The sequence below is a fragment of the Xylocopa sonorina genome, chromosome 1 (assembly GCF_050948175.1).
Source record: "Xylocopa sonorina isolate GNS202 chromosome 1, iyXylSono1_principal, whole genome shotgun sequence".
Lineage (NCBI taxonomy): Eukaryota > Metazoa > Arthropoda > Insecta > Hymenoptera > Apidae > Xylocopa > Xylocopa sonorina.
In genome coordinates this window covers 18,464,176-18,490,446 of record NC_135193.1, presented here as the reverse complement: position 1 = coordinate 18,490,446, position 26,271 = coordinate 18,464,176, and the positions used below count along the sequence as shown (strand labels likewise).

At 50.1% G+C, this 26,271-nt stretch overlaps 2 protein-coding genes across 2 annotated transcripts; both read right to left on the bottom strand.

Moving 5' to 3' along the window:
* Positions 1 to 3,090: 3,090 nt before the first annotated feature.
* LOC143432640 (uncharacterized) lies at positions 3,091 to 25,930 on the bottom strand. Its single transcript, XM_076909414.1, has 6 exons — positions 25,814 to 25,930; positions 21,328 to 21,529; positions 20,936 to 21,127; positions 19,894 to 20,473; positions 19,513 to 19,572; positions 3,091 to 3,734 (listed from the first exon to the last, which is right to left on the bottom strand). The coding sequence occupies exons 2-6, from the start codon at positions 21,511 to 21,513 to the stop codon at positions 3,475 to 3,477; spliced, it is 1,278 nt and encodes a 425-aa protein (XP_076765529.1). The 5' UTR covers positions 21,514 to 21,529; positions 25,814 to 25,930; the 3' UTR covers positions 3,091 to 3,474.
* LOC143429686 (uncharacterized) lies at positions 10,994 to 14,026 on the bottom strand. Its single transcript, XM_076905396.1, has 2 exons — positions 13,932 to 14,026; positions 10,994 to 11,811 (listed from the first exon to the last, which is right to left on the bottom strand). Exons 1-2 carry the CDS (start codon positions 14,024 to 14,026, stop codon positions 11,067 to 11,069), a joined length of 840 nt encoding a protein of 279 aa, XP_076761511.1. The 3' UTR covers positions 10,994 to 11,066.
* Positions 25,931 to 26,271: the final 341 nt, after the last annotated feature.

Sequence of the window (26,271 nt, the reverse complement as noted above, 5' to 3'; positions counted from 1 at the left end):
CGCGTACTTTTCCTTTTGGTTTTTTTTCTGTTTTTCTTTCTTTTTGCAAGTGATGTCACGACTGATACGACTTTCGCAGTCGAAGAGAACATAATGGTGGGAGAAACGGACATTTTTAATAGTGAAACGTGAAATGATGTCAAGGATCGCCAGATCGTCCGACGATCTCGCGAACATCAGGAAGACCTCGCGCGGCGGCTTATCAAAGTTCTACTAAAATATAGGTATATGCTATGTAGTCGGTTATATGTATATATGGCTATTATCGTTTAGTATATAAGTAACCTGTCAGTGTTAGTGGACCGTGTTTTCTCTATTTTCCCCATTCCTTCTCCCTTTGAACTGTCTGAAAAATCGATGCTGTTTAAATTCGCGACGCGGTTTTCGCCGGCTGGAAAACGTTTCCCGTGAAACGACGTCGTCGCCGCGGCACTCGCTGCCCCGCCGACCCTCTCGGCCCCAAACGTCTTCCCTTCTTCGTTGACTCGCGTTTCACCGCGTCGTACCGGTGAGAGGGAAACGAAAAAGAAGAAAAACCCGAAGGTGTTAGTGAGAAAGTAAACGACGCGGGCACAGGGCGGTGAGGTGGCGAATAATGAGGTGTATGCAAATCAACGTGCCAAGGCCGCGAGGGTGAAACGCGCCTTCCTTTTCTGCTTTCCTCGCTCCCTCCTCCTCCTCCTCCTCCTCCTTCTCGGGTATTGTGTAAAAGTCAGACTTTCGGGAATCTTATGCGAAACATGACCAGGCTGCATCGATGTCCGCGGGAAAACAACCGTTCCCTCGTCGATGAAGAGACGAACGTGAACGCGAAGAACGAAATAGAATCAAGAAGAAACGAGCGGCGTTTCGCGGCGATAACGAGTAACAAAAGGAAGGGAAATGAACGCTCGATACTAACGACCACGGCAACGGTAATGATATTATAGCGACAGGGACGTAACTATAGTCGTTCGTAACTGATAATCGTAAAAAATAATAATATTCAATAGAAGAATAAGGTACTTTACGTAAAGCCCGGTATATAGCGTTTCAAATGAATATGTGTCTGTGTGCAAGGTACCCCTCTAAAGCATTTTAATATGGAATGAATATATTAAGATAAAATATATGTATATATATATATATATATGTATGTATATATATATTATATTATATCAATGTGTCGCCTTTCTCACGGTCCGTCGCGGAACGAGACCGAATTCGTCGCGGAGGAACGTTCGTGGACGCAGTTCCCTCCGCCACGGGTACCCTGACTGTAACTGGCAGATTTGTTGCAACTCTTTATTTACTCTTTTTTTTACAAGCGTGTTACCATGCGATCGTTATCGATCCGCGACGGCGGTTCCCCCCTAACCCCCCTGTATTCCAATCGCGTGTACTTTTGCAGAGCCCCCCCGTCCCCATCGCCCCAACCACCCACCCCCCGCAATAATCACTCCATCCCTCTGCAGCCCCCTCAACATCGAAACAATTAAAAATTCTCGAGTCTTCTGGTTAATCAATATTTCGTTTACAGTCTTGTCGAAACGTTTCGGACGTTTCCGCCTAAAAGTTAGTTGGACGATGGTGTCTCCGACACCTGGAAGTATTTTTTTCTTTATATCTCTCTCGCTCTCTCTCGTTCTCTCTCTCTCTTTCTTTCTCTCTCACTCTCACTCTCTCCCACTCGTTTTTTGTTGCAATACGTAAATCTAACTACTGTATAGCCTGCGATTAAGCCGTGTATCGATACAGGAGTGGTCCGGGCGCCTCTCGAGGGCTCAGTCGCGCGAACGAACGACCCACCGAACGTGGTAATTCCCTGTAAAGTCGAACGTTGCCACACGAATGTCTCGACGATTCGCGTTCACTCGTCGAATCGACGGGAATCGCATGAAACCGTCACATTTTCCGTCAATCACCGTCAACGTACCCCCGAACGTTTCGTTCCATCTCGCGAAACCCTCGATCAACCTTCGTTCGGTCGGTCCACCTTTTTTTCACGATTCGAATAGCATCTTTCCCTTTCCCTTCTTTCCTCGTCCACGCAAGTTACCGTAGAAAGTTCCGGAGAGTCACGCGGTATAAAAGTAGACGAAAATAACTATTTACCCTAATTTTTGTCGCCCTAACACGCGCCGCGGAACGCGGTTACCGTCGCGTTTCCCCGTTCGCTCCAACCCAGAGACGCCGCGGAATAGAAATGGTAAAAATGGCGCGCTGTCGTCTTCGAACTGACCAGTTCGGAACGTACGACGAGGGTGATTCGAGTCGATGCGAGCGTACGTTCGCGACAGGCTGAAACGACGAGCAGGCCCGGACCGTGTGTGTACGGGACACGCAGACCAGGATGGTCTTTGTTTCCCTAGAGAAGACTTCCGCGACTATGTACCGATGGAACAGAGCGTCGACGATTCTTGGTTTAGTCCCAAGGAATCGGGACACGAAGTTTCACTCACGAAGAATCGTCAGGTTCTACGATTCGTGATAATCCCGTTACGCAAATCGCTTAGTCCTAACAATTGATAACACGTTTAAGTCCGGCTACAGACCGTGAGGCCAGTAACTCGAGGTTTCGCGTGATTCGCCGTCGCGAAACTCTCGTCCCGCGTATCGTAGTGGTTCAACGTCGGTGAACTCGCTGAAAATACAAGGAGACGCGTTAAAGTCCCGTGAAGTCCGCGCGACACTCGGCTGGCATGTTAAAGTAATAATCGCCACGTTCATCATGTTCGTCTGGAAGCACTGATTTTGTTTCTGGCCAATCATCTCTCTATCTATCTCTCTCTCTCTCTCTCTCTCTCTCTCGCTCTCTTTCTCGCTCTCTCTCTCGATTCCCACGACACTTGTTCTTCGCTAAGGACGTCGTTTCCTCGCTCCCGGTCCGCTCTACGGGAATGCGTGATTCTCGTCGCGAACAGCATGCACAAGTTGTACTCTCCGCTACGTTTTCCCCACCCGCGTGTCCCACCCCCAATTCTCGCGGCCGATTAAAAACTATCAACGCGAGATCTCGTTACTGCAACTGGTCCCATGTATCGCAAACGTTAACAGAGCGTTAATCGTCGAACCAACGAACTGGTCGTCTCACCGCGACGACAACCGATTAATAATTAACAATAACAACAATTCCATTGCTCGCGCGGCTCTAACCCGCCGTCTGCGGCGAAAATAAGGGAGCTATTCAACAAAGGGAACAATCGTCGCGCGACGCGGTTCAAACAGACGGAAAGGAAAGAAAATGAGAAGAACAACGCGCGATCCCTCTAGCGGCCATGCTGTCGACGAGTCGATCGTTCTCGTCCCTTGGAGCCCGCCGTCCATTGGCACCGTTTTTCCTCTCTCTCTCTCTCGTATTTTTCCATTTTCCTTGCTCTCTCTCTCTCTCTCTCTCACTCTCCCTCTACTAAGCTCGTTTCTCTTTTTCCTCTTTGTCCCATTTCTCTACAGTGTTCCTCGGCACGATGCGAGCAAACGCGACGATAACCGGCTCTATTTCTGTCTACGATGATAGATGCTCTTGTGATTGTTCAGACTGTTCAGCGTCCTGAACACCTTGTGGCAGAGGGCGCAGACCGCGCTGTTTAGGGGTTGAAAGTGTTGCTGCTCTTTATGCCGTTTCAGGGTGAGCTTCGTGGAAAGGGTTTTACCGCAAACGTCGCAGGTATAGCAGACACCCGGGGGCAGCAAGCTGCCGTGCAATGGGTGGGACAATCTCATCGCGAGAATCGCCGATGGTGGCCCTGTTGAGCGATCATTTTTTTTTTGTTTTTTTTTGTTTTTTTGAACGCGCGCGAACGAACACGAAGGGAAACGACGAGAGTTAACCGATACGCGAGCGGACGGCGTCCAAGTGAAACAGGTCGGTGACGCGCGAGTACGTTGAACAAATAGATGATTAAAGGTTAGATATATAGACAGAGAGGTGGAAATGAAAAAGTAAGAAAGCAGCGTGAAAATGAGAAGAGTTAATTAAATGACAGAATGTTTGGTTTTTTTTTCGTTTGAAGCAGAGAGAAGAGAAAAGGCAAAGAAACAGAGAAAGAACGAATAAAGTAGTAAGTAGTATTATAGAGAGAGTTACGTAGATTTAGAAAGAAAAGTAGAGAGAGAGAGAGAGAGAGAGAGAGAGAGAGAGAGAGAGAGACCAAGCACCAATGTCCGTTATAAATATCGACACCCAATTAAAAAGAAAAGATATTTTCCGTTACGAACCAATATTTGTGGCGTAGGAGGAGGCACACGGAGAGCCACGTGTGTGGATGGACCCCCAGCGCAAATCCGTGTTCGTGAAGGTAGCGGGTAGGTACACACAGAACAATGACGAACCAGAGCCGAACGTATAGCCGAGCGAGCGGGACCGGGAACAAACAAGAACAAAGATACGACTGCCATTAATATCACTGGACAAGATTAGTGTACGCTGATGGTGTTCTTCAATGCGCAGGGCCGGGGGTTTCTTTTTTTTTCTTTTTTTTTTTTTTGAGATGATGAGGGGGTGGTAATGTGTGGTAATTCGTTGGCTTTCGTACGAGGTAGACAGAGAGAGAGAGAGAGAGAGAGAGAGAGAGAGAGAGAGAGAGAGAGAGAGAGAGAGAGAGAGAGAGAGAGAGAGAGAGAGAGTGGTAGTGATGGTTGGTGGTATCGAGGAGATTGATCGAGGAAGTGAAAAGATAATGCGTGTGTTAGAGGGGGCTACTTATAGGATACATGATGAAGGAAATACAGATTCGTCGAGGGGCCGCCGATTGCCCGTGGTGGCAGCAGTTCTCGGCCGTTATTCAATCCCCGGCCACGAGAGCGTATATCTTTTTCTTTTTTCTCCATTTTTTTTTTTATCCATTCTTAACGCGGCCGCTCGATATTCTTTTTCTCCTTCTTCCCGTATGATCGTACCGATCGCAGAGAGAAAGGTGGCTCGGGGCTCTGGTTTGTCATTGACCATAGGTAACGCAACGATCGGGGATCGTCGCCACCGGAAGTCGGGATTCTCAACGAATCTCGAGGCACGGTTAACGATGCGCGTGCACGTTCCTGCGCGGCCCTGAGCCGTGACTGAGTCGAGGTCTCCGCTGCATTCGCCGTGGCGTTTTCTTTTCTTTCTCGCTCGTAACATTCCTTCCCTGCACGTTCAATGGCTGTGTGGTACACCGCGAAACAATCGAAGGTGAAAACGGTGAACGCCGCGCGATGCCAGGATGAGACGAGACGAGACGAGACGCGACGCGACGCGACGCGCCAGTGAATGCAACGGAGGCCTCGGAGGTTCTTTAGAGGAAATTTTAACCAGCAAAAGCGAGAGGGGGAGAACGAGCGAGGACGACGGTGGTTACGGCGACGGTGACGACGACGACGACGACGACGACGACGACGGCGGCGTCGCGTAAAAGAGCTTCCGTTTCGGGGTTGTGGGCGGAGAAAGAGAAAGAGAAAGAGTAACACGGGGCTGGGCGCATAACGGCGTATTCAGAACGGTCTGACCCTCGGTGCCGCGGAGCGTGAACGCGCGTACCCATTGACTCGGGGACGGACACGAGGCACCGTCGGCCGGCGAATATACGTGTCACGGGGTCTGGGGTATGCGTGTATGTGGGTCGGCCGGAAGCGCACGCAGGGCAACGAGGTGTAACGCGGCCGTACAGAACAGAAAAGAAAATGCAAAACGCACCGAGGTTGCGTAACACTGCGAAGGTTAACGAGCGGCACGACGTTACCCGCGTGCACCTTTCTCCGATACGTGGAAAATAACAGAGGCCGCTCTCTCTCAGCGTACAAAAAGAAACATTTTATTCATATAAATAATTGTGATAAATCGTAAGAATAATAATGGTATAATAATAATAATATTAATAATAATAATAATAATAATAATAATAATAATAATAATAATAATAATAACAATAATAATAGTAATAATAATAATAATAATAATAATAGTAATAATAATAATAATAATTGTAATGCAATATAGTAATAAAGGTAGTCAATCGTCGATAATTAATTCATACGACAATCTGATTAAGAATAGTAATGAAACAAGGATACGATAAGCGTATACGTGCGTGAGTACTATTGGACGTACGCTATCCCCGAAAGCCCGATAAGAAACAACAATAATTAGAAAAGGATAGAGGAAGAAAGAATCGGCGATATTCGCGATAAAATGAAAAGGGTACGTATCGTATATACTATGCGCGTGTGTGTACATACGTATTTATAAACTTCTACGTACTTATGTAATTACGTCGATATCGATAAATTCAAATATAAAAAACTCTTATTTACAACGAGTGCGTACGTACGTACACACGCACGCACGCTCTGCAGCGCCTATTCTCGGGTCGAACAGAATCTCGATTCGATTGGAGAAACGAAGCAGAAGATATAACAGCTATCACAAAATTTCGTCTCGATATCTCGATCGCAAACAACTAACGATCGTTCGAACTGAACAAAAGGTAACCGTAGGTAAACATTTCTGACGAGCAAAAAGTGATGCGCGCGGGGAACGAAAGAAAGATCAGAACAAGGGAGTGACAACGATACCCGACCCCAGCAATCGATGAAACGCGCGTCTCGAGCGCGGAATAAATTAGAATTAATGCCAAATTCTAACGCGGACGACGCCACCGCTGAACCAATCGAAATCGGTCGAGCTGAATGTAACCGCTAATTTAGCAATCGACGTTGATTGTCTCGATGAAATTGTTCTCCGGGGCGGATGACGCGGTTGCATGCGATTGCATTTCCGAAAATTCCATTCCGCGTGGCAATAGGGGTAGGAACGAGAAAGCGTTACGGTATTTTCATTGCACCATTTCCCGTAAGAACGTTGCTGTAAAATTCTAACTTTCCTTTGGCTGCACCCCTCTTAGAATGTCTACCATACGCACGTTTCGATCGTCAGATTTCTCGCGGCCTTCTAGGAAACGTAGGATAAAAGCTGCGCGCGAACGGAGCAAAACGAGACCAGTTCCTTTTCCTCCGATTCGTGCGTGGACGAGGAAAGGGGTGCGACGGGGGATGAATGGAAAAACGAGACGGGATAGGACGAAAGGAGTCCTGCGACCACCGCGTATCTAGTACCTTGCCAACATTCTACACGTAAAATAAGAAGAGAGTATTGCGCTCATTAACTTAGGTACGTTAACTTATAATTTATTTTCACTGCGTTTTGTACTGCGACTTTCCTTGTAAACACCGTGCCAGGCGGTACTCACGCGACTAACACCGATAACCACCCTTCGTAAACTAAGTAAGTAGTAGAAGAACAAAAATGAACAGGAAACGCTTGCTTTTTACCTTTTCCTTTTTTTCTCTCTCAACGCGCAGAGCAGAACAGTTAAATAAAAGATTGCTTTAAGTAAGAAGAGTTCTGCCGCGATTAAAATGTCCCGACGATCCGAATCGCGGTTCGCTCGACGAACCATCGAGCGCCTACCTATTTACATTCAACGCAATATATATAATATATGTAATATATCTCTCTCTTTGTAACCTTAGTAGAAAAATGTAACTTTCCGCGCGACTTCGACGCCTCGATGTTTAACTTCGTTCCGCCATCTCTTTTTTTTTCTATCGATTTTCTTTCATTATTTTTTTCGTTTTCCATAATCTTTATCATTTCTTTTTAATACCGACCTCCATCCATCCGCTCGAACGGAAACGCGAAACGCTACGTAATAATAACAGTATCGCCTACTATCACATGACCTTTCCCGTAAACCGAATTCTCTCAGTGACGGCATCTCTACCGGAAGTTGGTATTACCTCGTGGAGGGATACGTGCGAGCCAATGATCCGCGGCAGCGCTAGAGAATGTACGCAAAAATCAACAGCCTATCGTGTACACACCTACACGTGAGTATCTCGTGAACGAAAGTAACAAGGCGTAGGTACTTGGATAATCCACCGGATGCTATCCTCGAAACCGATATCTATACAAATCCGACCAGTGCAATTAGGAGATTCTTTAACGACTCGTCTACGACGTGTGTATTCTTGTATGTACGTGTATCTGTATATGCTCGCGTGTGTCTATTTGTACGTAAAACGTAAACTCTCGTTTCGACGGTATATCGTATACATGTATATATACATATATTCGTCGCACACGTGAAGCGCCGGCCACCGTTCACGATCCCTATTCTCGACGAACGCCTGGTTCCCGCGATCGATCGCGCGACAGAGTCTATCCTAGCCGTGGCTGTTGCTGTTGTTGCGGTTGTTGATCCTGTTGATGCTGTTGCGGTTGTTGTTGCTGTTGTTGCTGTTGCTGCTGCTGAGAGTTTACTCTGTCCGAGTGTTCTCTCTGCTCTCTCTCCCGTTCGCGCATCTGTTCCATCTCCTTCCGTTGCTGCTCGTTCTTGCTGTGTTGTCGGTGATAGATGCTCTTGTGGTTCCGGAGGCTGTTCAGGCTCGAGTAAACCCGCTTGCAGATGTTACAGATCGGTTCCTTGCTGGGCCTGGTGTGCACGTTCTGTATGTGCCGCCTCAACCGCGTTAGGGAGGTCAGGATTTTGTTGCAGGGCTCGCATCGAAACTCATCGGACGCGCCGCTGCCGCCCAACTGACCTGGCGGCAGAACCAGACACAGGGGTTACTTTTGGTTTTGTGCTCGAACGTCAGCTCGGACGTAGGGCGGGCACACGTTATAACGCGGAACGAGGAGACCCCGTTCCCTCGCCGCACTAGAGTCCTCTCTCTAGTCAAACGTATCGCGTGTCCCGCGATTCTCGTCACGTTCTCACTCTTACACCACCGTCTACCACCTTTTTTATTTTTTTTCCGAGCCGAGAGAGAGAGAGAGAGAGATAGAGAGAATTCGTGCGCCCTCCTCGATTAGTCGCGCACATTGCACCGTCACCCGACCAAGCCGTGCTTAAACTGTCTTTTATTTATTTATTTATTTTTTTTTTTTTTTTGATTATTTTTTTTTTTACTTTTGCGTTACTTTGGAACCACGTAATTATGCTTGCAGGTGCTACCACACAACATCTTCATTGCACGCCCATACGTTTACTTTCCGTTCGTTTTGTTATACATTTACATCGTGGTACGGCGTCCCGTGCCTGTCCGAGGAAAGTACCTTCTGCGAGCGGCCCGTCTTACCATTGTCAACCGTTTCTACTTCGTCCGTTCTCCGACTCGACGCGCGCCTTCCAGCGCGACCTCTCAGAGCCAACCAGCCAGCCAGCCAGCCGCCGTCTCGTCTTTTTGAAACTCTACGCAGCAACTGGAGGAACGTTCGAGTGTCCGTTTCTGACGCTGAACTGCTAGGACTCAACTGAGATCGGCCGCGACGCGATGACAATGGTGCCACGGCAAAATTGCAGAAGGCTCTTTGTCCGAATCGGAAGAGGCGACGTGTGCCGTACCCCCTTCTATTTTTTTTTTTTTTTTTTTTTCACGACTCATCGTTGTGCCTTCTTTTTTTTTTTTTACAGCGCATTACGATAGTAGAGTGCAAGCAATTCCAAGATTCCAGTGAACGATCGTGAGCGATGACGTTAGTGTTTTCAGCGCACCAGAGATGTATCCATGTCGATGCGTATTATTTACAGCAAGACAGAGCAAAGTAGATCTTGTAGGTATACGTGTGTGGAGATATATATATATATATGTATAAAAATGTATATACAAGGGTGTGATATTTGATCTAACGGAATGATGCGATGAAGCGGATAGTTGGTTCAACGTAACGTATGATTTGCGAAACGAGTACAGATATCGGGGATCGAGAGATTCCTTTTGAACCGCGTATACGGCCCGGGTTCTCGGTGTTTTGTCAGTGAAACAACAAATCATTTTCGTTCCATCGAAACGTCTTTTATTCTCTTTAATCCATTTATAACGACATTCACGCTATACTAACAGTTTTACGGTTTTTTTCACGTATGTAACCTTACGGGGGGTAACTACGATTCCGCGAGCGATCGCGCGAAGAACGAAGAACGCATCGGGCGAAGACTTCGTTAACGCCGTGCGAGGCGTGCTTGGAGAACGAACGGTCGCGGCGATCACGGCTCGAGCATGGGAGAATTCGCGCGGGGACGCAAGGGGAGGTGGGACGGGACGATACGAGAAACGATACGAAAGAACGAGTCTTTGAACCATATCGGAATTTTCAAAGCTGGCAGATAGATGGGTTATAGTCCAATCTGTCGATAAATAGATTCGTCCTTGGTAACCGGCTGTTTCGCGCGATATACCACCTCCCGTTCCGCCCGTAAAAGAGGCGAAACAGAAAAAAAAAACAAGAAGTGAAAGGAAAAAACGATCAAACTCTACCGGCGAATACTCGAAACGACCTGTTTCGCGTTCGTCTCTGGCTCAGCCGAGACACTTCCATCGACGGATACACCAACCAGGAACGGTCGCTGATCGACGGGAAAATGCTACGCATAGAGGTGGACTTTATCATCGGCAACGCGGGGGTGAACTACCCCTAGCCGGTACTAGGGGGTGGATGAGGAAGAGAACAGTCGTACCGAAGGAGGATGGTATCGATTTTTCTAACGGAAAGACACGCTCGCTCGAGCCATGAACTTGGCACGGAACTAGTCCAGATGGCGGAAGTTATTTCCGGGGGTTGAATACGGGTCCGCGTTCTAACGCGACATCACCGACTGGCGAGTGTATAGGACGTTCGCGCGAACATTTCGGAGGTAACGCGCTTACGTGTTAACCTACCGTTCTCTTTGGCGTTTATCGGGGTAACTCTGGACGTTACGATCGAAAGATTAAGATAATCACGGTAACGCAACCGTTTCCCGCGGATGCAAGCAAAAAGATTGGACAACATTCTATTGAGAAGCTCGTACGTTTTTTTTTTTTTTTTGCTTTTTCTTTTCATTTTTCTACGTGCGATTAGACGATCAGCACGGTATATGGAAAATTGGCTAAACGACGGATGTATCTGTTCGCTGTTAGACGTCGTGAGATAGGAACTAATCGCGTCCCAGAACGGTACGTTCCCTCGTGTCTACTCGACTCCCTTACGCGTTTCCTCGGTGGTTGGGATCTTGCGCTGGGGCCACGACGGAACCCCGACGCGAATTCGGTCACTAAACCATGGTCGTCGGTCAGTACGTGACCTCGCACTGTTCCTCGTGCTCTTTCCGCTCTTTCCTCGTGTGGTACTGGCTCTTGTGACTGACCAGGCTGTTCCTGGACTTGTAACTTCGGCCGCACTGGTCGCAGGATAGCGACTGCGGCACGTAAAAGTGCGTGTCCGCCAGGTGCCTCTGAAGGGACCACGCGCGGGAGAAGGTCTTCCTGCAGAACCTACAGTAAGTGGCGCTGGCGCTGGTCATGAGGTTCAAGTGCTTGATCTCCTGCTCGACGAACGCCCTGGTGGCGTACCGGTGCTTCGTGTCCGGTTGCGTATTATCGTTCTGCGTAAGCGATCGTAGCTCGGCTAGGGGAGCGATCGTTTCGTTCAACGGCTGCTGGTGTTGCCCGTTATCGTTGCCGTTCCGCTGGCGTGTCTGTTGACCGTTGGCATCGTTGGCCAGGCCTCGATCCGACTGCAGATCGATCTGCTCGTTGAGTAGACAGGACTCGAGCTCCTCTATCTTCGGCGACAATGGCTCGGACTTGAGCTCGATCTGCATGTGATCGTTAATGTCGTCAAACAGATCCATAATGGGCAGCTCCTGGTGGTGCTGGTGGCCCTGCACGATCTCGCACTGACTAGTCCCTGTACTTTGACTCGATTGGCCGGTTTGCCGTTGACCGTCTTCGTTGGTAGCGGACTGCCAACCCCCGTCCTCCTCGGCGACCTCCCGGTCTGCAACCAAAGAGGAGGGGGCTGAGTCCACCGTGATGCTTTCACGCGGATCAATTTACCGGCGATTCACGAGCGCGACGATCTCGTCGTTTCCCGTCGTGGAATGGAAACTCGCTTACGGCGACGGCGGCGGCGGCAGCGGCGGTGGCGGCGGCGACGGTGACCGAAGGGTAGGCTGGCGCGCGCGCGCGCGCGCCCGCTCAACACCCGGGCAAAAGAAAAGGAGAAATCAAGAGAAACGCGGGCTCGCTTGCCGACTAAACGGATACGGATGTTGTTAATCGTCCGCCGGTTAAAAGGAGGCGACAGTCGTGGAGAAGAATCGAAAACGACGCGAAGGCGAACAGTGCTGGATAGTAGAGAAAGAGAGAGAGAGAGAGAGAGGGAGAGAGACGGGGATGAAGAAAGGAAGAAGAAGGAGGGTTGAAAGGTGGGCTAGGGGAGCCTCGGAAAGGTAGGGCGAGTGTACATTCATCGTCTCATAAAAGCCAGTATAACGTCCGCGAGGATGAGATGTCGATACAACGAGAGAGCAACGGTAGTAACGGGAGTAAGAGCAAGAGCAAGAGCAGGAACATAACGGCGATGCTTCTTCTTTGCGGGATTTTACCCAGCCGGTTACCCTAGCAACGGAACCACCCCTACGAACGACGCTCCTTCCCCCATTTTTCCGTGGTGCCGGGAAGGGGATATATACCTAGGATGCGTATTATTCTTAATAACCCCCGTATGCCGTTGCGCTGTATTATGACTGATGTTGACTCTAAGCGCGGAGAGCCACGGCGATCGATAGCTCGCTACCACCGCGACTACGAAACCCAGAAAGAGAGAAAGGGAGAGAAAGGTGGAGAGAGACGGAGAATACGACTACGACTAAGGGAGAGCCAAGGGGTTGTAAAGATGAGAGCGAGAGGGAGGAAAGAGCGGCGGAGGCGGTTGGGCGGGGGGGGGGGGGGGGGGTGGTCGAGGGGGATAGGGCCGAGGGATCGGCGGGGAGAGAAAAATCTAAGTAGCTTCCGGATTGGTTACGCTAGTCTTACGAACTTTTGAAAGAGTTACGTGGACAGTGGTGGGGGACGAAGACGGGGGCTGCGAAGTAAGGAGGACGCCAGGAAGAACTACCCTCTCTTCGACCGCGACCCTCTTCCCATCCGATGCGGTTGCGCGTTTCGCAAAATCAGTGCGATCAAACGATAAGTCCTCGCGGATATTGGATCGTATTTAGTTACGGAAAAGTAAACGGCTTCTACATTAAAGGAAAGAGGCGAAGGAGAGCGGCGCGCCGCCAGTCAGCGGATGGTTCGCGGAAAACTTGGATTTTCCGTGAGACCGTTTCAGCAAATCCGTCGAACGCACGCCGTCACCGTCGTCGGTTTTTTTATAGCGAGGCCTCGGTGTGCTGCTTTTTTCCCTTCCGTTCGCTCTTACGCGTCGAATTGCACGGAATGCTAATCAAACTCGATACTGATAAGAGAAGTGCCGGGGAGAGGTGGAAACACGCACGCACCAGGCCAATTTCTTTGCGAGAAACGTGCTCGCACGCTGTTCGAGGCTAGCGGCTGGACTCGAAACTAAGTGCCTCAATGAATTAAGCACCGCGACCAAGTAGACCTTCACCTTGTCTCGAATCGTGTTACGACCTCTCCCAGAGATCGCGATTCGCAGCGGTACGTGAACGGATCTCGTCGAATTTCCCAATTTCCCCTCGCGAGGATCGTCGCGATCGAAACTGGTCGCGAGGCGACGATTCGAACGGATCGTTCGCCTCTCTCGTTGCGTTACTCGTTCGGTTTCGCAAAAAAAGAACAGTCTACCTCGAATTCGATCGAGAAGAACGTTAGAGATGCACTTTGGATGACGCGAGATCTCCGACGATGGGGTGGGACAAAGAAATTCCACGGAGGTAGGGTATCAACCGTTTTGGAAAGTGTTGCAAAAAGAAAAGAAGGAAAAAAAAATTCGAGCCATGACAGCAAATGATATAGAGCGAAAGTGTAAACGTCTCCCCTCTCGCTCTCTCACTGACTCTCTCTCTCTCTCTCTCTCTCTCTCTCTCTGCTTCCTCTGCCCCTCCCTGACCCATTCCTAGCCGTCCACGTCTCCTCTCGCTCTCTCGCGTTCTCCATCGTGGCTCCGTCCCTGTCGCACCCGCGCTCACTGTTGCGCAGTTTTCGAGGTCACCTCAAGTTCATCATCGATAATAGCACAAGGCGAAAACAAGCAGCTAGACCTGGGCGTCCCCGATAAGTACATACTACAGATAAAAAATTCCGTCGGATTTGGTTCAGAATGAACTTTCGTTTGGCCTTGGGAGGCGCCGCCGTACGCGGCCGAAAGTAAATTGCCAACGCGGATCGTTGGCTACCGAAACGGACGGCGAGGGGCTGAGAGGGGTGCCCGGGGGCCGGTGAAACGAAGAAAGAGCGAGAAAGAGTGGCGGATGGAGGGAGATCGCGCGAGATGAGTAAGTATCGAGTAAATAGACGTATGCAAAGAGGACTCGCGGACGTCACGTAAGCAAGAGGCAGACTTTTGCACACCATCGGAATCACCAACGTCGACAGATGGCAGCATGAATTCCGCGTTTCGCAAACAGGCCATTAGCAATCGTTACGTAACCCGAAATTTCTTTCCTCTACTACTAGCTGCTCCAGACGTCTGTACGCGAAACGCCTATTCCCCTTCGGCTCTTCCGTTCGCGACGCGACGCGCCGCGCCGCGTCGATCCTGTCGCACGGCGAAAGGGGAGGAGATTCATCGATCGATCGAACAAACGAAAGGAAATCCCGCGTACGCGTTCTCCTGTTGCGAGCGCGTGTACGAGCGAGGTGGATCGCGAAAATCGAACACCGGACCGCGAGACCGCTTTCGTGCGAGGAATTCGGTCGCGGCTGCCGCGAGAGGAACGAAGAGGGAGAGCGACAGAATGAAAAGGAAAGAGTAAACGTGGCAGGGAAAAGAAAGGAAAAGGGGAAAAACGAGGTGAAGAAGAATACGTCGCGAGTCGGCACGCGGTATGTCCGGCACTGGGAACGTCCCGTGAAATAAATATTTGCTCGATGCGCTGCAACGCGCCCTCTGATACAAAGAGACAGAGAAAGAGGATAAAGTGCTCGACTCCAGAGCTCGGCACCCGCTATTTTTATGCGGCCGGGTTTTACAACAGGTTACCGCGGATGCAGGCGTTCGCGGAAAAGAGCAGAAAACGAGAGGAAATAAAGGAAGAAAAAAGTAGGAGGGTGTGCGGGGCGGGGTGGCGAACGGGGGCAAAAAGAGAGGCAGAGGCGGAGGAAAAGAGGAAAGGGTGTTGTCGAGGTCCCGCTGCTACTACTAGCACTGGCACGTATCGGTTTTTTAAACAATTTTAGTGGCGAGCGGGAAACGGGCTAAGAATATCTAGGCCCGGGGAAAGAATTTCTCCGCTCTTTGCGATAATGACATCGAAACCGGCGTGAAACGCGGGCATAGACGCGCGCGGAGCGGAGGGCCGCCAACAGTGAATAGATTTAAAATTAGACCGCGATAAACGCATCTTTATCCGAGTGTCGGCTCTATGCAAAACTTCTCTTAGGCAGAGGAGCCTCGATAAACGGCCATTCGACACTCGCGGCGGCGTAATAATGCGACGCGAGTAAAAACCGCCGCCCAGGAGATTCGCGTCCGACGTCGATTGGCCCTCCTGGAAAAAGTAAACCTGGTCGATTGTTCCGCGCGTAATTATTTTAATTTCTCGAGCGTAGCTCGGCGGCGGGTGCGAAAGGTTAACGCGATCCGTCGTATAATTTCCATTGTCCCGCGCGGTTCCCCCTCCACGCGGTGGCTACAACGAGACCGTGCATTTCCAAGTAACGAGCCTGTGCCACGCGTGGCGAACATTTTTCGGCAGACCCCGACGGCTCTGGATGGAAACGCGCTAAGCGTAGACGCCGCCATATGCTCGCAGCCGGCTCCTGACCGGGAATAAAAAAGACGTTGCCACCGAGCGTGGTCGGCTCTCGCGGCTCGTAGACGAGACCGAGGGAACAAAGAAACTCGCGGTCTCGTCTAAGGCGCGATCCCGATGCGACAAGTGGTCGTACGTTGTACTTTCTATCTGGCGCGATTGTTTTTTACGTAACGTAAGCCGTTACGAATTAAAGACGATTAAAGAAACGGGCGGCGAGCGCGCGTTATTTACCGACGCGAACGAAATTTCACTTTATCACCGAGCCGAATGATAACGCGCTTTCTAAATTGATCTACCAACAATTTCAGACCTTGCTCTGTTCCGTCGATATACGCTCCGATAAAATCGCCACTACTCTACCCACTATCGCTGCTATCGGCCCGTGAGCCTCGACACTCGAAATTTCGGCGTTATCTAGCATAGAAACGAGCTGGCTGGTTTCTCTTTTTCTAGGAATCGACGCCACTCGTCTCTCGTGTATCTTCGTCGAGACGCGTAACGCCGGAGAGTAGGTGGAAAGTTTCGCGCGCGGGACCGACGACCCTGCAACCTTGCCAAAAAGAAAAATCGCGTCGCTGCAGTTCGCGCGGTCGATCGGACAAAAAAATCGTCTGTCGCGAGCGAGTACGCGCGGCCCTGGCTGATAGGCACCCGTGCACACCGAGGCCTTAACAGAGATAAAAAAGAAACTGCGAAAAAAACAGACGGGCATTCCGGCGCGTACGCCACTGCAAATGACCGATTAGAGAAACCCCGCGCCACCACCCCGTGCGCGTACAATTTCGGACGGAGGAACGAGTTTCCTCGCGGTCCAAGAACGATGCGCGGCGGATCGTTTTTAACAGCTCGTCCGAACCCGTCTATTTTTGCGCCCGAAAACCGCCGCAACGTCCTCCGTTTGTTTCTCCGCGTTTTGTTGTACCGCGACACGGCGCGGTTAAAAACTGCGAGACGTACAAAGATGGAAAAACGAGCGTGTGCGTGCGCGTATGCGAGAGAAGGAGAGAGAGAGAGAGAGAGAGCTATAGAACGAGAGAGGGAGGGAGGAAGCGATTTTTTCGCAATGAAGACAACCCCCAAAGTAGACGGTCGCTCGGCGGAGTCGGGTGAAAATACACCGGGTTACGCCGCGGGTCGAACGCCAGCCTCGCGAACCAACCGCGTATAATTTAATGCGTCTAATGATTCGCAGTCCGCGGCAAGAACCATGAGTGGCGTACCAAGGTCGCCGTATTTTTAGTTAGGCCAATGTTTAGTTGGCCACGTTCGTCGGAGATAGAGGGACCTTGAATTTCGCGGATAACATCTGCGGCTTTATCGACGGCCCCTGATAACTTTTTCAGTACTAACCTAGTATAAGCCAGCCGTTCAAATATTAATTGAGAGAAGGCGGCGATGCCGCACCTGAATTTACTTAACAACACTGCCAGGACGCATTTGTTAAATACCCCCTTTCCATTCTCATTTTCTTTCTCTTTCACTTGGTTCGCCTTCGCGATTTACGAGCCCCAAAAATAATGTTCTTACGATCGGCGAATCTTTTTTAGCACTTGTCCGTGCATCACGCGCGGCACTAAATTCCAGAGTACTATTACAGTCGTGGTACCGCGGTAATTTCAGAGGGTGAATGCGTTGCCTACGATGATGCTCGTCGTCTTTACAGGGAGGAGAAAAGAAAAGTCTGATAGAAAAAAAATCGAGAACGTCTCGCATTCCCTCGATGAAGTAGGAACGTTAAAAGTATCCATCGTCGTCGATCGAGTTCGGACCATTAAAACGCCCCGTCCCAGCGTGCGCCGTTGCACAACCCCCGCCGAATAAGCACAACATAGAAGCGCAGCGTTTGATTAAAAAAAAAAAAAAAAGAGAGAGAGAAAAAAGAGCCAATTCCCGGTTCGAGCAGGTGAAAAGATAAAAAAAAGGTAAAAATCGCCAATCGGTCGAGAGATGTACCGTAATAACGTAACCATATGGTAGCCGCACGTTAGGGTTAAATGTCGCTCGAGTAACATAAAAGAGTGCGACCAACTTGGGCGAACCTATCACATCCTCTTTCGTAATTGGAAACGAGCAGGCTGCAAAGTGCCTCGTGACGAAGCGTTCCACGATTATATTGTAATTATTAACGGTTTGCATGTGCAACTGTAGCCTTTCAGAGATTAGTACATACGATAATGTCTGTAAAGTACATGTAATAAAAAAAAAAAAGAAAAAGAAAAGAACGTATACATAAATATGCGAGTCGATATATACGTAAGAAAGGTATAATAATATATGTATATGTTCGTAAATATAAAATTATAAGCAATGTCATAATGGCTGTCGTATCGGCGATACCGAGGCAGCGGTGTGCGTTCCGTTACCAAACGTTAATAGGACGACAACACTGATACAGAACTTGACGATGAATTGGACAATACGAGCACGGCACGTATAAATAGTGTGAACGATCAATCGCCGACGAAACGACGCTTGACGCGATTCACGAAACTCAAAAGCGTTAATAAAATCGTTAATACATTTGACGGACTTCTCCGAAAATCCGTGTAAATTGTACGCAAAGAGAACAGTCTGTCGCTGCATCGTTACTTGTCAACTTCTTCTGTGCATATTTTGAAACTTTTCGTACTCATTTGCTTTCATTCGTTTCTCTATTCTTACTTATCTCCGGGAGGGGGGGCCATTTTTGTCTTTTTTTCTCGTTCTTGTACCGATAGCGTTTTCTCATCGAAACGTGGTAGCGATTGCGCGGGATACTTTGTACAGTGATGCCAAACAGCGATGGTCTATTTCGATCGCTTTATGCCAATTAGAATGATCGCAACGAATTCGTCGAGTCGAGAGAACGAATGTATCTGCTGTGCTCCACCTTGAGCCATCCGCGGTGGTACGTCTCCGCGCTCTACGAAACGTATCGATCGTCTGCGATTCCGCGTCGTGTTTTTCGTTTCAAAACCTCGCGGTACAAAGAGCGGCCGTCGTAAATAAATTCAGATACAGATAAATAGTGGCGCGATCGAGCGACCCCAGGATTAGCCGCGGCTCTAACACTTTCAGGAAGCGGGAACGCGGATCGGCTAGCAGATAAATTCGTTGCTAAACGTCGCGAATCCGTTGGTAATCGCGGACACGTTATGACGTCATGAAATGCAAATGCAAGGCGATCCGGTAAATGGTACCATTTTAAGGAATGATGATATCAATGATTTTTGTAACGCATGCCAATTAGAAGAAGTTTTAATCGTCCAAGCAGACAGTAGTGCTCTTTCACCGCAACCAAATAAAATAAAAAAAAAAAAAATATTGATATGTAGGTATATATATATATATATGTATATATGTATAATCATTCTTATAATTCGTGATTTGTTAGTGTTTGATATAACTGCACAAGTCTTTTAGTTATTTTTTTATTACAGCGAACCGCTACACCGCAGACAGTTGCGGCCACGATGTATCGACTGTCGGTGGAAAATAATGGAATAGCATAGAGGTGCCCTTTGAAAAATCAAAAGAAATCAAAGGCTCAAGTCAATCCCGATAATGGATTGTACGCGACTGATTTACAAAGCGATCGCGTCACCGCGACCGCTGGATGGAATGAAATGAACGGCGGCAAAAAACAGAAAAAAAAAGAAAACGAGGGGGGGTGGAACAAAATAGAAGACAAAGAACGCGATAACAAGTGCACGCGCGGTCGTCGTCTGATCGTACTCGAGTGTCCCCCGTACGGGTTGATCATCGATTGATTCTAATGATTTTATAGGGCAGAGCTGATAGTAAATATTCTTACCTTGCGAAGTTCCTGCCAAGTCCGGTGGTTGCAACCCGTGACCCAATCCTGGAAATTTCACTATCGTCACACGTAGCAACGAACGTTCTTTCGCGGCGTGCAATCGAACAATGGCCTGTACGCAACATCGCAATTACCAGAGACTTGACGGAAAGAATCATCTATAATCGTCCTCGAACGTTTACGCGAGTACTACTCGAAGACGCAGGAAGGAGTGGATCGACCGATCGAGACGCGAAACGACGCCGGGAGAAGGAAACACGGGATACCAGTGGAGCTGGGTGGTGCAAAGATGTTCGATAGATGATGCTTCGAGAGGATTAAACAATCGAAATTGGTCAATGCGTACAGGCCGAATGTGAACGAGATTTGGTTACGTACCTGGCAATGGGGCATGCTCCGCCAGCGCTGCCATACTGAAATTAAAGCTTCCAGGCGTGGGCGGGAAGATTTTCGTGTCGGACAAAAAATTCTGGGTGGACGTGTGCTCGGATTCGGGCTCGTGCTCGTTACTGCTGGCCGATGCTGGTGGTCGATCCGACGCGGCTGCACCGGAATCCGACGAGTCCTCGTTGTTACCACCGTTACCACTGTTACCACCTGTCAGCTCCAACGGCTCGCACTTGATGTCCTCCAGGCAGCTCTTCTCCTCGTGCACGCCGTTCCCCTCGACCTTGCTCGACAGATGGTTGTTCTTCACCATCGAGAAGTCCGTGGGCGTCGCGTCGTTGTTGTTCAACGGCGGCGACGGCACCCTCGGCTTCTTCGCCGATTCATCGTGCGGATCCGGCGTTCGTCTCTCGTTCCTGCGTATCTGCGCTCTGCGCAGCAGTTGCTGCACGGTGGTCGGCGTCGGGGTTACCGGCGTCGGCGGTGAACCGCCCCGCGGGAAGCTCTCCTCCGATTTTTCGTGGAAAGGAAGATGATTACCACCGGCGGCCAACGCGCGTACATGGGACAGCTGGAACGAACAAGAACAGAGGAAAAGAAAAAAAACGGAACCGATGGAAACTAGCGATGAGGCGACCGCACGGAGTTTGTCGACACGAGAAATGAGATGAATCCTCGACGAGGATCGCGTGCCAGGTGTATCGTTCGCCGATCGCGATTCCTCGGTTTCTACTTGTAACAACGCGGCCAGTTATCTTTGTTTGCTTGACCTATGACAATTATGGGCTGGAATCAAGATGGATACACACATTGTGCAGCGAGATAAGGCGCTCTTTAGTTAAAAGTCACGTCTCTATCAGAGATAACATGCAAAGCATAATCAATTCGCGAGGTACGAGGCTTGGCGAGATATTACATATGGCCGACGATGGCCTGCTGGTGTACCCTGTTACCGAACGTTACGAACGCGACAGACGTAGGCTAGGCGAGAATACGGGATCGAAGGGGTTCAGGGGTGGTCGATGATGCTTACCTCGTCCCTCTCTGTTTGGTCTGCCTGTTGCGTAAGCCCCGATACCCTCAGGACTTCGGCAGTTTTCAAAAAACTGCTAAGGGAACGCTGATGCACGTTCACCTCCCCGTGATAGATGAACTCGACCAAAGCGTGCAAGTCGCTGAACGCTACGTCCTGAAGTACTATCACCGGGTGTTTACACGGTGTGCTCTGCAACAAGGGGAAGCAAGGAGGAAAAGAAGAGACACGTTCTCGTATTAGTTAAACATTGACGTTGCACTCGATCTATCGTCGGAATTGGGAGGGTTGCCGCGACGATAGAACGGGGTTGTATATATATATATAGACAGAGAGAGAGGGTGGAACCGAGGGGGTTGTTGCGAACGAAGGAAACGATGGCTCTGTCTTACCTTGAGCAATTCTCTAAAGTAGGGACTGCAAGCGGAGAGTACAACGCGGTGGGCTTTGAGGCTTTTGCCATCGCAGGCCAGTGTGACGTCCACAAAATCTTCATCGTCCCTCAAGTTCTCAAACGCCGACGTTATACTGCTTTGGTAATTGTTCCATCGCAGACAAAAGTGTTGCGTATCTACCATCGTTATGTCTATTCACCTATAATCAGAAACAACGTGCTCTATTTAGCCAGCGGTACATACAGATACAATTGGTTAATAAAGTATCGCGGCTGGTCCCGCCTTACAGCGAGTAATCAGTCAAGGGACGTTTTAACGGGCAGCCAAACGACCGTCGCATCGACCTCGGACGCGACCAGGAACCAAAATCGAAAAGCTGCCGTTTTCTAATTACACGATACACAGCGTACGTGTGCGCATCGTAAAATTGAATTTTTTTCATAATCGCTGTCGCGAAACGCCGTGCTAGCCAACATCGCACCCCGACCTCTCCATTGAACAGACGCGAACTGGAGGGATGAAAAGGGATGAACGAAGAGGAGTAATTTGTCCGCTCGTTAAGGGCCGAATAAAAAGAATCGAGCGCGTATATTTCGGGTGACTACATCAACTGTCGCGTTTACCATAGGTGTAGCATCGTTAGAACATATGTTAATTTATTCGTACAGTCTCTCTCTCTCTCTCTCTCTCCCTCGTCGTGTAAGAAAGGTTATGTAACTTAATAATTAATACGCGGATTCGTTGAACGAGGATAAAGTTGACCAGAGGTATCGCGCGCGGAACATGTGTTATTAATTCGGACGGTATAAAAATACGGGACCATAAACCGTTCCTGTTGCCGGCGTGTGCGTTGCAAAACGACGCATCGGAGTTTTGCGGTATTTTTACGTGGCATCGGGTACGGGCCGAGCGCGTGTCCGTTGCTCGAGATGTCGGCGCGGTCCTCGCGAATCTCGCGTGTAAACGCGAATGTATCATCGACGCGTTTCGCATGGCGAACCGTGAGAATGAGATGAGAAGAAAACGAGAGGCAAAAAGGAGAGGAAAGAAAGAAGGAGAGAGAGAAAAGGATACGTATGTACACCGTGTATCGGCCGAACGATGTCGAGCGTGGACGGAGAATAAGAATTAAAGAGTGCATGGCGTAAAAATAGAAACGAAGGATTACGCTACTTTTTATTTGCACCATACAAGAAAATTAGGTCGCCAGGCTGGAGTGAAGCCAGAACATACGATTAAATAATTCTCTCCGCCACTTTTAAAAGCGCAAGCATTAAATGTATGCTGATAGTGTTATCTTAGCAAAATGATAAAAAAAAGATCTTAAAACAAATTTACAGTGCTCGTTGCTCGGGCTCGTGTGTGTGTGCGTGCGTGCGTGTATGCGTGCGTGTTCGTGTTCGTGTGTGCGCGAGTGTGTGTGTGTGGTGCATGCCATGACAAAAGCTCCGATATAGAATGGAATTAATGATCGTCGATTGTTTTTTGTATTCTATAACACGTTATTACGATAAGAGCGAGAGGAGCACGGACACCGTGTATACTATTTTGTAACGTTTCCGTTGATAATCGTATCGCTGATTCGAAAGTTATTTTTGCGTTCGTCGGGAGAGTCGCCGTTCCGAAGAAAATAGTAATTAAAGTACATACATAAATGCTACCGATCTCGAGGAGGGCCGTGGGACGTTCGAACGGTAAATAACTGCTTCGAACACCCGCAATATTTTGGATGCGCTCCGACCAATTATCGCCAAAGACGCTCGGGGTGGGAAGAATAAATTCCTCCTTTTCCTCCGTTCTTTTCTTTTTATTTCGTAGATACACTTTTATCATAAGCCGCGCGGTGTGATTCGGAAACTGTTTTCAGACTTTCAAGTTTGCTATCGCGTGCTGCTAAATTTATGTGTGACGAATTCTAGATAAGTTTCGCAGTCCCGTGAAAATCCTGGACAACGTTTCGATAATAGAACTCGACCGGGACCCGACGCAGATCTAGACGAGTACGACCAGCGATGAAAGAAATTCGTGGACGTACCCGCGAGCTGGACGTACGCGTCGCATTCGAAACGCGTGCACCGAATCAACCGAAAAAAATTATCCTCGTGCTCCTGCTCGAAGAATTAATCGGTAAAATCGTTGCCTCTCGTGGGGTCGACGCGTACGTGCAAATGTAATAAAAAAGAGAGAGAGAGAGTGAGAGAGAGAGAGAGAGAGAGGGAGAGAAAGAGAAAAGATTAACGAACGAGTTCACGGTCGGGAATAGAAACGTCGGGATCGGAGTGCGAGAAGAGGATAGGAGAGATCGGTTACGTTATACGGTACCTTTTCTCAGGCTAAACGGCTGTTACGGTATTCGTAATTTCTAAGGCACATTCACCACACTATCCAGACAGTAATCACAGTTCGAAGAAAGTGGATGCGTTATCGCGAAAGCACACCTATCACTCGTCATGCCGCGTAAGCTAATGACCGAAACAATGAACCGAATTGAAACGCTCTGCGTTTTATCTGCACAACGCCACCTCGCAAAAAAGTGCGCACTTCACAAGTTCGCGAATAAGTCCCCTACACTCGGCCACTAGTGCTGCTTCGTCGTGGCGGAAAGTCATTCTCGACGGGCCGCGATCCGAGGAATCGTGGATCCACGAGCCACGGAAAATTCCCGATCCCCGTGTGCCGCGATATAATCGATCTATCGACGGGACCGGTGAGAACGCGTGCGAAACGTGGTCACGTTGACGAGAGGGTCACGCGTCGTACGCTCTCGCGAGAGAGGAAGGTGCGATTTCGCCCGGTAGGAATGCCGGAAGGAATAAAACACGGTTAGGTGGAGAGGAGAAGGGAAAAAGGACGAGAGGGAGGAAGTGCGAGGTATCGAGGGAAAAAGAGAGAGAGAGAGAGAGAGAGAGAGAGAGAGAGAGAGAGAGAGAGGAGAGCGCGGCCGCGTGCGGTTTCGCGAGTACACACTGGACGACAGAGAGGTGGAAAATTAGCCGGGGGTGTGGAGTGAAACGTAGGAAAGTTCGTTTCGCGGAGGTTTCCCGCTTCCCGTGGGCACAGCCTCGCGATTCGTCGACGCCGATCGAGGTAATCGGCCGTGGATCACATGTCGCGAACCGTCACGAGAGGAACGAACGAGCGAGTCGAACCAGCCGAGCCAGAAGATGAACACATCGGAGGTGTGAAAAACTGGTAGCTGTATTCGTAAACCGGAAACGGCACGATCCTCGGAGGAGCACGTTGGAACAGCGCAGCAGTCCACCGATGGCCTCTTTCTCCGTCACATACCGTGCGAACTAACCCCCGAAACGTCACGTCACGACTGTGCAGCTGTGTGCCTTCGTCGACGCGGGCGTACGTCGCGGCGCGGCAGCGAGGCCGCACGAAAACGTACGAAAAGCCGGCGATCGCCGGTACGACGAGCGAGAACGACCGACAGGAGAGAGAAAGAGGTATCGTCTCGAGAGAGAAAGACACCCAGAGACGTACGATTACATACGCACACGTACAGAGGCGAGCGCGGGTGCGCGCGCGAATCTATGGACGGACGGACGGACAGTGACACGGGCGAAGAGGGACGACGAGAAGAAGCGGGAAGAAAAAAGAGAGCGGGAGGACGAGCCGGGAGGAAAGAGGACGGAGAGAAGCGGAGCGGATTTCGTCAAGTATCGCGGCGGAGGACGCGAAAGGAGCGCGCCTCGAATATCTTTTTCTGCCACGAATTTTCCTCCGTTGGTGGAAAGCGTTGGGAAAAGGCGAGCAAGGGCGCGTACGCGAACGAGGATTACCTTGCGGCACCTAGCGTGTGTCGGACAGGTCGCACACGTGCGCTCCGTTCTCTGCTGGCCCTGTTTGCGCGCGACTCAGAAACGCGGCCCTCGAGCGCAAGCTTTTTCACGCGCTCGCTCGGTTTCGCGGTCTCTCGTAGGGCGCTGCGTCGAGAACGGGTGTCCTTAGGGTGACTGCGACAACGGTAACGGTATAACGCGTCGCTTAAAAACCGATCCAACCACTTTTTTCCCTCCGTCTCTCGGTCGCGTACGCGTGACACGGCACACACTCGCGTTCGCGTTCGATCTGCGCGAAGTCGAGAGGAGAGAAGAGGGTTGCCGTCAGAGGATAGACCTTCAGGCAGCGAGGCACGAGGGGAGAGAAGAAGTCTGAGACTCCGTACGGCGATACAACGCCCAACCAGTGGCACACTACGCGCGCCACGACGTCGTCGCCGATAGAAGGAAATAAAAAAGAGAAGAAAGAACGAGAAAGAGAGAGCGAGCGAGAGCGAGAAAGAGGGAGAAAAGAAGCACGGTTCCGCGGGTTTTAATCCGTCATCTTTCTCTCTGCCCGTTGGCTCGTGTGATCGTGGATTCGTTCGCGTGTTCCCGCGAAATACGAAAACACCGGGCAAACGCGGCCGTCAGAGGCGGCAATCTCGCGGCAACGCGCGGGAATTTCGAACCGGTCTCTCGCACGCACGACCCACCTAGCCACGTGTTTCTCTGTTCGGGATGCAAGCAGCCACCGTGACGCAAATTGCCGCGCGCTTCACTCCGGAATGCGAAGCCTCTCTCGCCGCTCCGTTCCACCGAGACACCGCCGCCGCCGCTGCCGCCGCCGCCGCCGTCGCCGCCACCACCAACGCTGCCGCCGCCGCCGCCACCACCACCACCACCACCACCACCACCACCACCACCACCACCACCACCGGCACCACCACCGCCAGTCAGCAGCATCAACCACCACTACTACCACCTAGAAGAGCGAGTGTATCACGCGCGTGGACTCGCGAATGATCGCGTAGCAAAGACACTCGAACCGTTGACACGTCGTGGAACAAAGTCACTGTCACGGCGGCGCAACACGTTCCGGCAGCCGCGTATCAAAGAGGGAGGTGGAGCCCTCGCCGACGACGAGGGTGGAGTGGCAACAAAGGGGAGTAGT